At 50.4% G+C, this 15,006-nt stretch overlaps 1 protein-coding gene across 2 annotated transcripts in view; it reads left to right on the forward strand.

Annotated features, from left to right (window-relative positions):
* Nucleotides 1-13,906, forward strand: part of PVR (PVR cell adhesion molecule) — a 19,761-nt gene extending 5,855 nt beyond the window's left edge. Inside the window, exons 3-8 of one of the 2 annotated variants that reach the window (XM_003817550.6) lie at nucleotides 124-420; nucleotides 4,208-4,325; nucleotides 8,074-8,222; nucleotides 9,053-9,211; nucleotides 11,615-11,646; nucleotides 12,063-13,906. In XM_003817550.6, coding sequence (XP_003817598.1) covers nucleotides 124-420; nucleotides 4,208-4,325; nucleotides 8,074-8,222; nucleotides 9,053-9,211; nucleotides 11,615-11,646; nucleotides 12,063-12,134 — 827 coding nt within the window. In that variant the 3' untranslated portion in view covers nucleotides 12,135-13,906. The remainder of the gene's footprint in view (nucleotides 1-123; nucleotides 421-4,207; nucleotides 4,326-8,073; nucleotides 8,223-9,052; nucleotides 9,212-11,614; nucleotides 11,647-12,062) is intronic. The other variant, XM_008970769.5, reaches the window with a different exon arrangement.
* The last annotated feature ends 1,100 nt before the right edge of the window (nucleotides 13,907-15,006 follow it).

Genomic DNA, 15,006 nt, shown 5'->3' on the forward strand with positions numbered 1-15,006 from the left:
TCTGGGATTATAGGCGTGAGCCACCCCGCCCAGCAACCATGCCATCCTGTACCCTTAATGAATGCCCCCTTCTGCCACGGAGGGGTTCATTGAATGACTTGTTGCTTTTGTTCCTCTTCCCAGCCAAGCCCCAGAACACAGCTGAGGTTCAGAAGGTCCAGCTCACTGGAGAGCCAGTGCCCGTGGCCCGCTGCGTCTCCACAGGGGGTCGCCCGCCGGCCCAAATCACCTGGTGCTCAGACCTGGGCGGGATGCCCAATACGAGCCAGGTGCCAGGGTTCCTGTCTGGCACAGTCACTGTCACCAGCCTCTGGATATTGGTGCCCTCAAGCCAGGTGGACGGCAAGAATGTGACCTGCAAGGTGGAGCACGAGAGCTTTGAGAAGCCTCAGCTGCTGACTGTGAACCTCACCGTGTACTGTGAGTGTCCCCAAGTCAGCGATGGCAAGAACCCCTGCCGGGCTGCCCCCACCACTGTCTACACTGACTCCCCAAGGCACTGTAGGCATTGCTTCCATCATCTGCACCGGCTCCTCTGACTCCTGTCTACACGACCCACCCCCATTGTCTGCACCAGCTCCCCTGGGCCGTAAACAACACTGTCCCTATTGTCTACACCAGTTTACTTGGGCCATAGTCAATGCTGGTACCCAGACTGTCTGCCCTGGCTCCTCTAGCGGCTGTCTGCACGGATACCTGACACTCTGTTGACTCCCTTGAGCACAGTCTACACTGCCCCTAAACTGCCTACACCCATTTCCCCAGGCAAGTATCCACAATGACCCTCCCCACATTGCTACACTGGTTCTTCTGGCCACGATCAACACTGCCTCCCTTATTGTCTACACCCACTCCCTTGTCCTTTTCTTTCTTTCTTTCTTTTCTTTTTTTTTTGAAATAGAGTCTCACTCTGTTACCCAGGCTGCAGTACAGTGGCATGTTCTCGGCTCACTGTAACCTCTGCCTCCCAAGTTCAGGTGGTTCTCCTACCTCAGCCTCCCAAATAGCTGGGATTAAAGGTGCACACCACCACACCTGGCTAATTTTTATATTTTTAATAGAGACAGGGTTTCATCATGTTGGCCAGGCTGGTTTCGAACTCCTGACCTCAGGTGATCGGCCTGCCTCAGCCTCCCAAAGTATGCTGGAATTATAGGCATGAGCCACTGTGCCCGGCTTTTTGTTTTGTTTTGTTTTTCCTTTGGACAGGGTCTCGCTCTGTCACCCAGGCTGGAGTGTAGGGGCATGATCATGGTTCCTACAGCCTCACCCTTCCAGGCTCAAGCAATCCTTCTCCCTCAGCCTCCCAAGTAACTGGGACTACAGGTGCAGCCACCATGCCCAGCTAATTTTACAGTTTTTTTCTAGAGAAAGTTTTGCTATGTTGCCCAGGCTGGTCTCAAACTCCTAGGCTTAAGTGATCCTCCCGCATCAGTCTCCCCAAGTGCTGAGATTACAGGCGTGTGCCACTGCACCTGGCCCCTTGTCCATTTTCTACACTGCCTTACCATTGTCTACACTGGCTCTCCTGGGCCACAGACAGCACTAACCCCATTGTCTACACCACCTATTTTGGCCACCAGCTGTGGGGTGTTTTCACTGTCTCCCATAGTGTCTACACTGGCTCCTATGACCACTGTCTATGTAAACACCCCACTTTTTCTACACTGGTTCTCCTAGGCACTCTCTAAAGTGCCCCCCGACACTGTCTACACTGACTCCCTGGAGAACTGTCTGCATTCACCTCCCACATTGTATCGACCAGTTCCCCTGAGCCACGATCAACTGTCTCCGCCGGGTGCTAGTTGCACTGATCTTCTCACATTGTTTGTGCTGGCTCCCCTAAGTAGTGTCTGCAGAGTCCCCCAGTGTAGTCTCCATGCTCCTCTGCCCAATATTGTCTACACTGGCTCATCTACAGGATATCCAGTCTCACCCCACATCACCACACTGGCCTCCTTGTGTTCTGTCTGCACAGCCCCCTGACAGCATCTGTCCTGATTCTCCTGCACAGCGTTACCTCCACCAGCTCCCTCATGGCATCATCGACATTGACACCCACACATTTATCTCCACTGACAGCCGCAGGACTCTCTAACCAGTGCTATCTAACAGAAATAGCATGCAAGCTGCATATAGGATTTTAAATTCTCCAGCAGCCACCCCATTAAAAAATTAAAAGAAAGAGGCCAGGCACAGTGGCTCACGCCTGTAATCCCAGCACTTTGGGAGGCCGAGGCAGGTGGATCACCTGAGGTCAGGCATTCAAGACCAGCCTGATCAATGTGGTGAAACTCTGTCTTCACTAAAAAATACAAAAATTAGCCAGGCACGGTGGCGGGTGCCTGTAATCCCAGCTACTCGGGAGACTGAGGCAGGAGAATCGCTTGAACCTGGGAGGCGGAGATTGCAGTGAGCGAGATTGCGCCATTGCACTCCAGCCTGGGCAACAGAGCAAAACTCCATCTCAAAAACAAGAAAAGAAAGAGATGAAATTTATTTGTTTATTTATTTATCTATTTATTTATTAGAGACGGGGTCTTACTCTGTCACCCAGACTGGAGTGCAGTGGCACAGCTCACTGCAGCCTCAACCTCCTGGGCTTAAGTGATCCTCCCACCTCAGCCTCAGTCTCCTGAGTAGATGGGACTACAGGCGTGTGACACCATGCCTAGCTAATTTTTGTTTTTGTTTTTGTTTTTTTGTTTTGTGATGAAGTCTTGCTCTGTCACCCAGGCTAGAGTGCAGTGGCACGATCTCAACTCACTGCAGCCTCCGCCTCTTGGATTCAAGCGATTCTCCTGCCTCAGCCTCCCAAGTAGCTGGGATTACAAGCCCTGGCCACAGTGCCCAGCTAATTTTTGTATTTGTGGTAGAGACGGGATTTCACCATGTTGGCCAGGCTGGTCTCAAACTCCTGACCTCGTGATCCACCCACCTTGGCCTCCCAAATTGCTGGGATTACAGACGTCAGCCACCGCACCCGGCCTATTTTTATTTTTTCTGGAGACAGGATCTCCCTGTGTTGCCCAGGCTGGTCTTGAACTCCTGGGCTCAAGTGATCCTCCTGCCTCAACCTCCCAAGGTACTGGGATTACAGGCATGAGCCACTGTGCCTGGCCAAAATTAATTTTTAATAATTGCCTTTACTTAACCCAATATACCTAAAATATTATTTCAACTTGTAATTGTTTTTTTAAAATTATTCTTGAGATCTTTCCCATTTATTTTGTCCTAGTAAAGCCTTTGAAATCTGGTGTGTATTTCGGCCTGGCTATATTTCGAGTGCTCAGTAGTCACATGTGGCCAGTAGGTGCCATATTGGACAGCACAGATCTAGACTAAGCTCCCACATCATCTACACTGGCTCATCCAAATACTGTCTACACACATACACAGAGCCTGTCTTAATTTCGTCAGCTCCCGGGGACACACTGTATATGTGGGGGTGATCTCACCCCCACCACCACATTTTCAACACTGGCCCGACAATATAGCATCTGCTGTAATATTCCAACACCCTGTCTACACTGAGCCCATCAGTAATTTCCACACAAGCTCTTCTAGACATCATTCATACTGTTCCTCCCACCATTGTCTATACTGCTTACTCCCCGCCAGGCAATTGGTACACAGATTCCCTCAGGTACTGTCTATACTGGAGTCCCTCAACACTGTCACTGGGTCTGAGCGAGGAGGAGATCTACACTGACTCCTACCCCTCGCCCCCGAATAAAACCCTGTCCCATTGGCCTGCCCCCAAGGACATTGAAAGGTCTTCGCTGTCAATCACGTATGGGATGGCTGAGCAGCAGCCTAGAGCAGGGTTATCTGGGACTCTTTCCTGCAGGACTTGTCAGAACCTTGAATACACTGCTGTGTGTTGTGAGTGGTCATTGCCTATGAGTGAGAAAAGGAGGAGGCATTTTCCTGCAGGACACCCAAGACATGCCTGGTCCAGGCTACCCAGGAAAGCTAGTGGAGAAAAGCAGCTCCTCAGAAGCCTTCTCCATGTCCCCACTGACCAAGGACTCCCAGGCTTCTGCTCTCTGTGGCACCCCATCTACCTAGACTCCTCCTAGGCCTCTCCAGCTCCCGCTGTTTTCCAAATATCCCCAGGCCTTTTCCTGCAGTGTCGTGAATCCCACGTAGCCCCAGGCCCCCCAAAGCCTCCCAGTCTCTGAACCTCTGTATCCATTTCCTGCAGACCCCCCAGAGGTATCCATCTCTGGCTATGATAACAACTGGTACCTTGGCCAGAATGAGGCCACCCTGACCTGTGATGCTCGCAGCAACCCAGAGCCCACAGGCTATAATTGGAGCACGTGAGTCCTGGGTCTCAGGGAGGAGGGGCTGGGGGTCTGGATTTCTAGGACTGAGGGAGGAGGGGCTGGGGGCCTGGACTCCTGGGACTGAGGGAGAAGGGGCTGGGGGCCTGGACCCCTGGGTCTGAGGGAGGAGGGGCTGGGAGCCCGGACTCCTGGGTCTGAGGGAAGAGGGGCTTGGGGTCTGGACCCCTGGGACTGAGGGAGGAGGGGCTGGGCCTGGACCCCTGGGTCTGAGGGAAGAGGGGCTGGGGGGTCTGGACCCCTGGGTCTGAGGGAGGAGAAGCTGGGAGCCTGGACCCCTGGGTCTGAGGCAGGACGGACTGGGGCCTGGACTCCTGCTCTAAGAGAGGAGGGAGATTCAGAAAAGAAAAAAAGAGGAGGTTGACTTCGGGCCCCCAGTGGGGGGCATCTCTGTTTTGACATCTCTGTTTTGCGGTTGAGGCGTTTAGCAGGTGGTTGAATCCTGGCTGGTGGATGCACCTGCTTTTTGGGGTGTGCCTGCTCTGTGCCCGGTACTTCCCCCGAATCCCATGTGACCCCATGCTGTGCACAGTCGGCAGCTGTTGCCCTGCCCAGGTTAAAGACCAGCCACGAGAGGGCAGAAGCGGCCCTTGAATCAGCGCCCGGCTCCAAAGCTGGTCCTCCGCCTCTTGGCCAAGCTTGTCTAACCTGCAGGCCGCATAATTTGTAAACTTTCTTAAAACATTATGAGACTTTTTTTTTGCGAATTTTTTTTAGCTCATTAGCTATCGTTAGTGTTAGTGTATTTTATGTATGGCCCAGGACAGTTCTTCTTCTTCCAATGTGGCCCGGGGAAGCCAAAAGATTGGACGCCCCCACTCTAGACTGTAACCACCTCACCGTCACCTTGTGTAACCTACTTGGTTATCTCTGGACGGAGCAAGTACTATATCCCCATTGTCTAGATGAGAAAGTTGAGGCTCACAGCAATAAGATTTCCCCAGATTCACACTGAGGCTGAGATCAAGAGCCAGGTAAGAAAAAGGCAAAGAGATAATACATAATTTTATAATACATAATTTTACATAAATTACATAATTTTACTGAACCGCCCTTTTTTTTTAAAGAAGGGGCTCTGTCACCGAGGCTGGAGTGCAGTGGCGTGATCATAGCTCACTGCAGCCTGGACCTCCCTGGGCTCAGGTGATCCTCCCACCTCAGCCTCCTGAGTAGCTGGGACTACAGGCACACGCCACCACACTCAGCTAATTTTGTTGTATTTTTTTGCAGAGACAGGGTTTCACCACATTGCCCAGGCTGGTCTGCAACTCCTGGGCTCAAGCAATCAACCCACCTCAGCCTCCTAAAGTGCTGGGATTACAGGCGTGAGCCACCTCGCCCAGCCTTAGGTCTTTTTCCTTATTACAAAAATAACTTGTGTCCACTGTAGAAATATCAAACAATTTAGTTATGAGCAAAAAGAAGAAAGTAGTGCCTATAGTCAAGTGTACCCAGCCACCTCCAGAAATACCCAGTGACCCCTTATTATACATCCTTCTGTCTTTTTTCTCTCTGTTTCTACACAAAGACTGGAATTATGCTGTACATATAATTTTGAACCTTTTCGTCTGTCTTGTGAATACCTTTCCGTGTCAAAGCACATAGATCCACAACTCCATTTTCCCCCACGTTGTATTAGGAAGACTGTCAAACATACAGAAAAATCATAGGAATTTTCCAGTGAACACTTAAGATTCCACCACGAGGATTCCCCCGCTAACATTTTACTGTGCTTGCTTTATCACGTTTCTGTGATTCCTTCAGTCCCTCTATTCATCCATCAATCATATTATGCATTTCAGAGCACCCCCAGCTCCCCTGCTTTTTTTTTTTTTTTTTGCTTTTTTTTTTTTTTTTTTTTGAGGCAGGGCCTCACTCTGTTGCTCAGGCTGTAGTGCAGTGGCACAATCACAGCTCACTGCAGCCTTGAATTCCTGGGCTCAAGCGATCCTCCAGCTTCAGCCTCCCAGATAGCTGGGACTACAGGCACACACCACCACGCCTGGCTAACCTGGCCCCTTTTTTAGTGTTGCTGGGATTCCATCACTTTAAAAAAAAAATTCAAAGAATAGAGACAGGATCTCACTATGTTGCCCAGGCTGGTCTTGAACTCCTGTACTCAAGCAGTCATCTCACCTGGGCCTCCGAAAGGGCAGGGAAGGGATTCCAACATATGTGGATGTCATCAGTTATTTAACCAGTCCCTAGTAGAGGACACAGATGTCATTTTCCATTTTCAACTCTGCAAATGCCATGGTGGTGTCCATCCCCACTGGTCACTTGTCAGCAGTTGTCCGTGGAAGGAATTGCCGGTCAAAGGTTTTCAACTGGTGTGATGGTGCCTTTACTGTCCTGCCTCAAAGCACCGCAATTCAGGCTCTTGAGCCAGATAGCTGCGTTTGCATCCCAGCTCTGCGGAGCACCCAAAGCCTGATGCTTCCATCTCCTCCACCTCTGTTCATTAAACCAGTGTTCCTTGACTACTTACTGTGTGCCGGGTGCAATTAACCAACATACGTTGGTCAATAAAACAGACCAAATTTCCTCCCCATATAGAGCTTCCATTCTAGTGGTGAAAGAAACAAGAAGCAAGATAAAGTGTGTAGTGTGTGTGCAATGGTGATAAATACCGTGGAGAAGATAAAGCAGAGAAGGGAATGGGACTGGGCGCCATGACTCATACCTGTAATCCCAGCACTTTGGGAGGCAGAGATGGGAAGATCACTTGAGGCTAGGAGTTCAAGACCAGCCTGGCCAACATGGCGAAACCCCATCTCTACCAAAAAAGATACAAAAATTGGCCGGGTGTGGTGGCATGCACCTGTAGTCCCAACTACTCAGGAGGCTGAGGTGGGAAGATTCTATGCACCCAGGAGGTGGAGGTTGCAGTGAGTCAAGATGGTGCCACTGCACTCCAGCCTGGGTGACAGAGTGAGACGCTGTCTCAAAAAAATAATAAATGAGAAGGGGATGGGAAGGGTGATCATCACAGTTGAAATAGGGTGGCCAAGTGAGGTGTTACTAAGGTCACATCCCAGCAGAGGCCTGAAGGAGACGAGGGTGAGCTCTGCGGGTGCCTAGGGGGAAAGCATTCCAGCAGAGGGAACAGCATGGGCAAACCCATTTCTATCCATCAGTCCCTACATAAGCAAACACCCTGGACACCTAACTGGAGAGTTTGAGGACCAACAAAGAGACCACTGTGGATGCAGAGGCGGGAGCAAAGGGGAGAGTAATGGAAAACGTGGGCAGAGGTAGCAGGGGCCAGATCACGTGGGGCCTGTGACACCAGAAGACTTCGGTTTAACTCTGAGCCATGCTAGGCCGCCAGAGGGTACTGAGCTGAGGTATGGGAACTGACTTAGGGTTCACAGGCGACCTCTGGTGGCATGTGGGGAACAGACGAGGGGGCAAGGGCAGAAACGGAGCCCAGAGGGAAGGCGGCTGCTGGGGGCCGGGATGCACAGCGCCAGAGCAGGGAGGTACCGTGGAAGCCCTGAGGAGAGGTGGGATTCTGGATGGATCTTAAGGCAGGGCCGACATGATTGGCTAATGGGTTGGGTGTGGGCATGAGAGGAAGGGAAGAGTCGGGGGGGGCCTCCAGAGTTGCTCTCCGCTTATGCTATAGAGGGCGTGAGGGTTTCTGGGCACGTAGTGAGTGCTCAATCACTGTCACTCCGGACCTGCAGCAGAGGCCACCTCCTCACCTTTCTGTCTCTCCCAGGACCATGGGTCCCCTGCCACCCTTTGCTGTGGCACAGGGCGCCCAGCTCCTGATCCGTCCTGTGGACAAACCAATCAACACAACTTTAATCTGCAACGTCACCAATGCCCTAGGAGCTCGCCAGGCAGAACTGACCGTCCAGGTCAAAGGTGAGGAACTCCGTGGGTGGGAAGAACAGGGACCAAAGGAAGAGGTCGAGGCAGGGTTCCCTCTCTAATGCTCTCTGTCTCCCATCCTTCTCCTAAGCCTTCTCACAAAAGGACCAGTGGGGCCAGCTTTACTCCCCTGTTAACTCCATACCTATATCACTGGTACCGTTGTTCAGCTGCCTGGATACACTCCCTCCACACACACAGGTTGGGATAGATGTGGAATCCCTCTCTCTCAGGGACTCAGGCCTTTCCAAATGTATTAGGCAGACCTCTATCAATTGCAATTGACAGAAACACAAAGTAGTCTAGCAAAAAAAAACAAACAAAATAGGACTTTATTGAAAATTCACCTTCAGGTATGGTTAGATCCAGGGGCTCCAACCATGTAACCCAGGAACTTTTATTTTATACATCTCTTGTCTCTGCTTTTCCTTATACTGGCTTTATTCTCAGGCAGGCTCTGAAGCAAGATGGCCCTCAGCAGGGACAGGCTCACATTCTACCAGAATGGCAACAGCAGGAGAAAAAACATACCACTTTCAATAACTGCAGCCAAAGTCCCAGGGCTGGCTCTCATTGGCCCAGCTTAGGCCACAGCCCACCTATGAACCAATCATAGCAGCCAGGGAGAATGGAATATTCTGATTGGCCAGGCCTGTGTCAAAGTCCCATTCTAGGCACCAGAGGGTGGGATCCATTCCACCTGAATTAAATAGACTGAGGCAGTGGAGTGGTGGCTCCCTAAGGAAATTCAAGATGCCATTTCAAGAATGAGGGATAAACCCCAAGAGTTTCCTTACCTAAATACCTGTTTCCTTCTCTTTCAGAGGGACCTCCCAGTGAGCACTCAGGCATGTCCGGTAATGCCATCATCTTCCTGGTTCTGGGAATCCTGACTTTTCTGATCCTGCTGGGGATCGGGATTTATTTCTATTGGTCCAAATGTTCCCGTGAGTTCCTTTGGCACCGTCATCTGTGTCCCTCGAGTGAGCATCACCAGAGCTGCCATAATTGAGCACCTACTATGTGCTGGGCTCTGTGCTGAGTCCTTCCCGTGTGCCTCTCACTGAATCCTCACCCCACTGCCATGAGGTTTCCCCCATTTGACTGATGAGGGTGCAGAGCCAGGGAGTCTTATTCACCGGTTCATTGATTACATTTACAAATATTATTTACAGAGTGGGAGAAGAGCGTATAGGGTCTTAATGCCATGGTAGGGACTTTGGAATTTAATTCAGGTGATGTGGGAGTCCCTGCCAGATGGATGGAGGGTGAAATAATGCTTAACCCCTCAGCCTTACTCCATCTGCCTTGTTCAGGAGTGACTCCTAGGAGGAGGTGGCAGGAACTGGCACCTCTGATCCTCAGCTCTAAAAGGGTCTGATGCTTTCACACCTCAAGAGATTTGCACAGGCCGTCCCCTGCCTGGAGCACCCTCCCATGGCTCCTTCTGGAGAAGTGTGCCAGCTAATTCTGTAATCAGAGGAACGATACTTTGCTGAGCACTGTCTACATGCCACTTTGTATGTATAACCCCCTCGATTTTAATTTTATTTTTTTTATTATTTATGTATTTATTTATTTATTTTTGAGACAGGCTCTCACTGTCGCCCAGGCTGGAGTGCAGTGGTGCGATCTCGGCTCACTGTAGCCTTCACCTCCCAGGTTCAAGCGATTCTCATGCCTCAGCCTCCCAAGGAGCGGGGATTACAGGCACGCACTACTATGCCCAGCAATTTTTGTATTTTTAGGAGAGACAGCGTTTCGCCATGTTGGCCAGGCTGGTCTCAAACCCCTGGCCTCCTGTGATCCACCCGCCTCAGCCTCCCAAAGTGCTGGGATTACAGGCATGAGCCACCACACCTGGCCTGTACAATCTCCTTGAATGCCCACAACCACCCAGCAAAGTGGTTCTCCCGTGAGCCCCATGTTACAGAGGAGGAAGTATTTGCTTTGAGAGATGAAGTTACCTGCCAATGGTCAAACAGCTGGAAATGGTTGTTGGGGAGAAGAAGCCAGATCTTTGACTACCAAGCTTTTCCTTCAACCACTAAACAAAGCTGCTCCCTTACAACCCAGGCGGATACTGCCTCGTCCAGGAAGCCCTCCCTGACCCCCAAGCATGAGCCAAGCATCCACTAGGCTCTCCCACTCCAGCCTTGCCCATTCTGGGTCATCACCATGGGGGACTTGTTTGTCATCCCCAGTGGACTGTGAGCCCCAAGAGAGCAGACCTGAGGCTGTCACTGTCATGACTGTGTCCCCAGGACCGCCTATCACTGGGCCGGGCATAAAAGAGGCACTCGAGGAAGTGTTTGCTGAGTGATTCAATGTGTCAACTCCAGAGCCAGACTGCCTGTATCTGGGCCCTAAAGCTACTGCTTGATTAGTGATGTCACCATAGGCAAATAGCTTAAGCTGTATGACTCAGTTTCCTCATCTGTAAAATGGGGTGATGGTACCTAATAATACAGTAAAGCACTTAACACAGCAGGTGGCACATGGTAAGCCACATACTGGGTATGTATTAGGTATGATTGTTATTGCTATTATTACTATTATTGTTATTATTAACATAAACTGCACAAGAGCAGGCTTTTTGTTTGTTTGTTTGTTTTTGTTTTCATTTTGTTTTGAGACAAGATCTTGCTCTGTTGCCCGGACTGGAGTAGTGCAGTGATGTGATCTTGGCTCACTGCAGCCTCAACCTCCCAGGCTCAGGTGATTCTCCCACCTCAGCCTCTCGAGTAGCTGGGATTATAGGCGTGCACTCCCACGCCTGGCTAATTTTTTATATTTTTAGTAGAGATGGAGTTTCGTTGTGTTGCCCAAGCTGGTCTCAAACTCCTAGACTCCAGCAATCTGCCCACCTCAGCCTCCCAGAGTGCTGGAATTATAGGTGTGAGCCACCACGCCTGGCCAAGAGCAGGCATTTTTATCTGTTTTGTTCACAGCTGTGTCCCCAGCACCTAGAATGTACCTGGCACAAAGTAGACATTCACCATTTGCTGAATACTACTACTATTTGCTAAATAAACCCCTGTTGAATAGTCTAGGAAACTGAACACAGAGAGGTTAAGTCACTTGTCCAAGTTCACACAGCCCCTAAAGGACAGAGATGGAATTTGAACCCATCCATCTGGTTCCAGAGCCAGGCTCGATATTTATGGATATTTCATAACCAAGTGAATAACTGGATGGCTAAATCCTTAGAAAGCACACCCGCCATCCCTGTCTGACACATGTGTATACCATTAAGGGAAATGGCACCCCCATGTAATAGCAGAGGCAGAACTTGACATTTTCAGGGCCCTGACACCCAGGCATGTCTTCTTCCCATGCTTCCCAGCAATATTCCTTCCTGACGACTTCCCCTGCTATTTCCCCAGGTACGGAGCATGCCAGCGCCTCAGCTAATGGGGTAAGTGCAGTGTTGGAGCTAAGGAGGGTGTGGGGTCTGCACGAACTACAGACCAGACGTCTTCAGATGCCCACGGCCCGGCCTCAGGAGCCTGGGTCTTTTCTCCTGGTGCCTCGAGCAGCATTTCCCAACCCTTCCTGCTGGGTGGAATCCCCTGTAGAGTTTGCTAAGACGCAGCCCCAGACAGTCTGGTCTGTGATGGGGCCAGGGAATCTGCATTTTAATATCTGCTCTCTCCCCCCCGCCCCCCGCCCCTTCAATTCCACCCATGGCCACACCTGGAGAAGCACTGCCCTGGCTTCCAGGGAGAGAGGAGGGGACAGGCCTGCAGTTCTTTGCACATGGGGCTTCAGTGGGAAGATGTTTGATTTTGTTCAAAAGAGCCCCAAGGCTAAAATTTGAAAACCCTCTTCTAGCATGTCTCCTATTCAGCTGTGAGCAGAGAGAACAGCTCTTCCCAGGATCCACAGACAGAGGGCACAAGGTGACAGCGTCGGGACTGAGAGGGGAGAGAGACTGGAGCTGGCAAGGACATGGGCCTCCAGAGTTGGACCCGACCCCAATGGATGAAGACCCCCTCCAAAGAGACCAGCCTCCCTCCCTGTGCCAGACCTCAAAAAGAGGGGGGCAGGTGCAAGTTCATAGGTCCCCAAGACCACCCTCCGTTCATTTGCTAGAAGGACTCACTAGACTCAGGAAAGCTGTTAGGCTCACAGTTACAGTTTATTACAGTAAAAGGACAGAGATTAAGATCAGCAAAGGGAGGAGGTGCACAGCACACGTTCCACGACAGATGAGGCGACAGCTTCCATCTGCCCTCTCCCAGTGGAGCCATATAGGCAGCACCTGATTCTCACAGCAACATGTGACAACATGCAAGAAGTACTGCCAATACTGCCAACCAGAGCAGCTCACTCAAGATCTTTGTGTCCGGAGTTTTTTGTTTGTCTTGAGACAGGGTCTGGCTCTGTTGGCAGACTGGAGTACAGTGGTGAGATCACAGTTCATTGCAGCCTTGACTTCTCAACGCCAAGTCATCCTCCCACCTCAGCCTCCTGAGTAGCTACGACTACAGGTATGTGCCACCACGTCTGGCTAATCTTTTTATTATTTGTAAAGTCGAGGTTTCCCTGTGTTGCCCAGGCTGGTCTTGAACTCTTGGCTTCAAGTGATACTTCTGCCTTGGCCTCCCAAAGTGCTGAATTAAGCAGCTCACCATCCACACGGCTGACCTCATACATCAAGCCAGCACCGTGTGGCCCAAGACCCCCACCATAAATCACATCATTAGCATGAACCACCCAGAGTGGCCCAAGACTCCCAGATCAGCTACCAGGCAGGATATTCCAAGGGCTTAGAGATGAATGCCCAGGAGCTGAGGATAAAGGGCCCGATCTTTCTTTGGGCAAGGTTAAGCCTTTACTGCATAGCAGACCACACAGAAGGGTGTGGACCACCAGAGAATTTTGGTAAAAATTTGGCCTCTGGCCTTGAGCTTCTAAATCTCTGTATCCGTCAGATCTCTGTGGTTACAAGAAACAGCCACTGACCCTGGTCACCAGAGGCTGCAATTCAGGCCGCAAGCAGCTGCCTGGGGGGTGTCCAAGGAGCAGAGAAAACTACTAGATGTGAACTTGAAGAAGGTTGTCAGCTGCAGCCACTTTCTGCCAGCATCTGCAGCCACTTTCTGCCAGCATCGGCAGCCAGCAAGCTGGGACTGGCAGGAAATAACCCACAAAAGAAGCAAATGCAATTTCCAACACAAGGGGGAAGGGATGCAGGGGGAGGCAGCGCTGCAGTTGCTCAGGACATGCTCCTATAGGACCAAGATGGATGCGACCCAAGACCCAGGAGGCCCAGCTGCTCAGTGCAACTGACAAGTTAAAAAGGTCTATGATCTTGAGGGCAGACAGCAGAATTCCTCTTATAAAGAAAACTGTTTGGGAAAATACGTTGAGGGAGAGAAGACCTTGGGCCAAGATGCTAAATGGGAATGCAAAGCTTGAGCTGCTCTGCAAGAGAAAATAAGCAGGACAGAGGATTTGCTCTGGACAGAGATGGAAGAGCCGGGAACAGAGAAGTGTGGGGAAGAGATAGGAACCAGCAGGATGGCAGGGGCAAAGGGCTCAAGGGTGAGGAGGCCAGTGGGACCCCACAGAGTTGGGGAGATAAAGGAACATTGGTTGCTTTGGTGGCACGTAAGCTCCTTGTCTGTCTCCAGCACCCAGAATCTCATTAAAGCTTATTTATTGTACCTCCAGCGGCTGCGTGCAATGGGGTCTTTTGTGGAAATCAAGGAGCAGACAGGTTTCATGTGTACTGTCACCACGTGGGATGGAACCAGAGGCATGGAAGCAAGATGCTAAATGAAGAGGGCCATAAGGGCTGGGATTCCCAGGCACCTTAGGAACAGCTTGTCTTTTTTTTTTTCCTCTCCAAAAAAAATGTTTAAGGGATGGTGTCTCCTGTCACCCAGGCTGGAGTGCAGTGGCATGATCATAGCTCATTGCAGCCTCTAACTCCGGGGCTCAAGCAATCCTCCCACCTCAGCCTCCCAAGTAGCTGTGACCACAGCTGCCCCTCACCATGCCAAGCTAATTTTTTTAATTAGATAGTACATAAACGTCCCAAAATTAGAAGTTATAAAAAGACATGAGGGATCCATTCTAATTTGTGTTTGGAGTGTAATGGTCCAGCTCCATTCTTCTGCACATGGATATCCAGTTTTACACAACACTGTGAATGTAATGAATGCCACTGAATCATACACTCAAAAATAGCTAAAATGGCAAATTGTCTGTTATCTCTTTTTAACCACCATTTTTGAAAATTAATTATACCAAAAAACCATTGAATAGTGCACTTTATTTATTTATTTATTATTTGTTTATTTATTTATTTATTTTAGAAATAAGAGTCTCACTTTGTTGCCCAGGCTGGAGTGCAGTGGCATGATCATGGCTCATTGCAGCCTCGACCTGCTGGGCTCGGGCTATCCTTCCATCTCAGCCTCCCGAGTAGCTGGGACTATAGGTGGGCGCCACCCCACCTGGCTAAATTTCTTTTTAACTTTTGTAGAGATAGGCATATCGCTGTGTTGCCTAGGCTGGGCTGGAACTCGTGGGCTCAAGTGCTCCTCCTGCCTTGGCCTCCCAAAGTGCTAGGATTACAGATGTGAGCCACCGCGCCCACCCTGAACCTTACTTTTTTTGCTCAGTTTCTGGTAATTCAGAGAATGCCTCCTGAGTTGTTCTACACCCACCTCATATTCCATGGGAGGGATGTACAGGGCTTTTTTAACGAGGCCTCTAAGGACAGGCATTTGTATCATTTCCAGCCTTTTACTATTACAATGTTGTA

The sequence above is a fragment of the Pan paniscus genome, chromosome 20 (assembly GCF_029289425.2).
Source record: "Pan paniscus chromosome 20, NHGRI_mPanPan1-v2.0_pri, whole genome shotgun sequence".
Taxonomy (NCBI): Eukaryota; Metazoa; Chordata; class Mammalia; order Primates; family Hominidae; genus Pan; species Pan paniscus.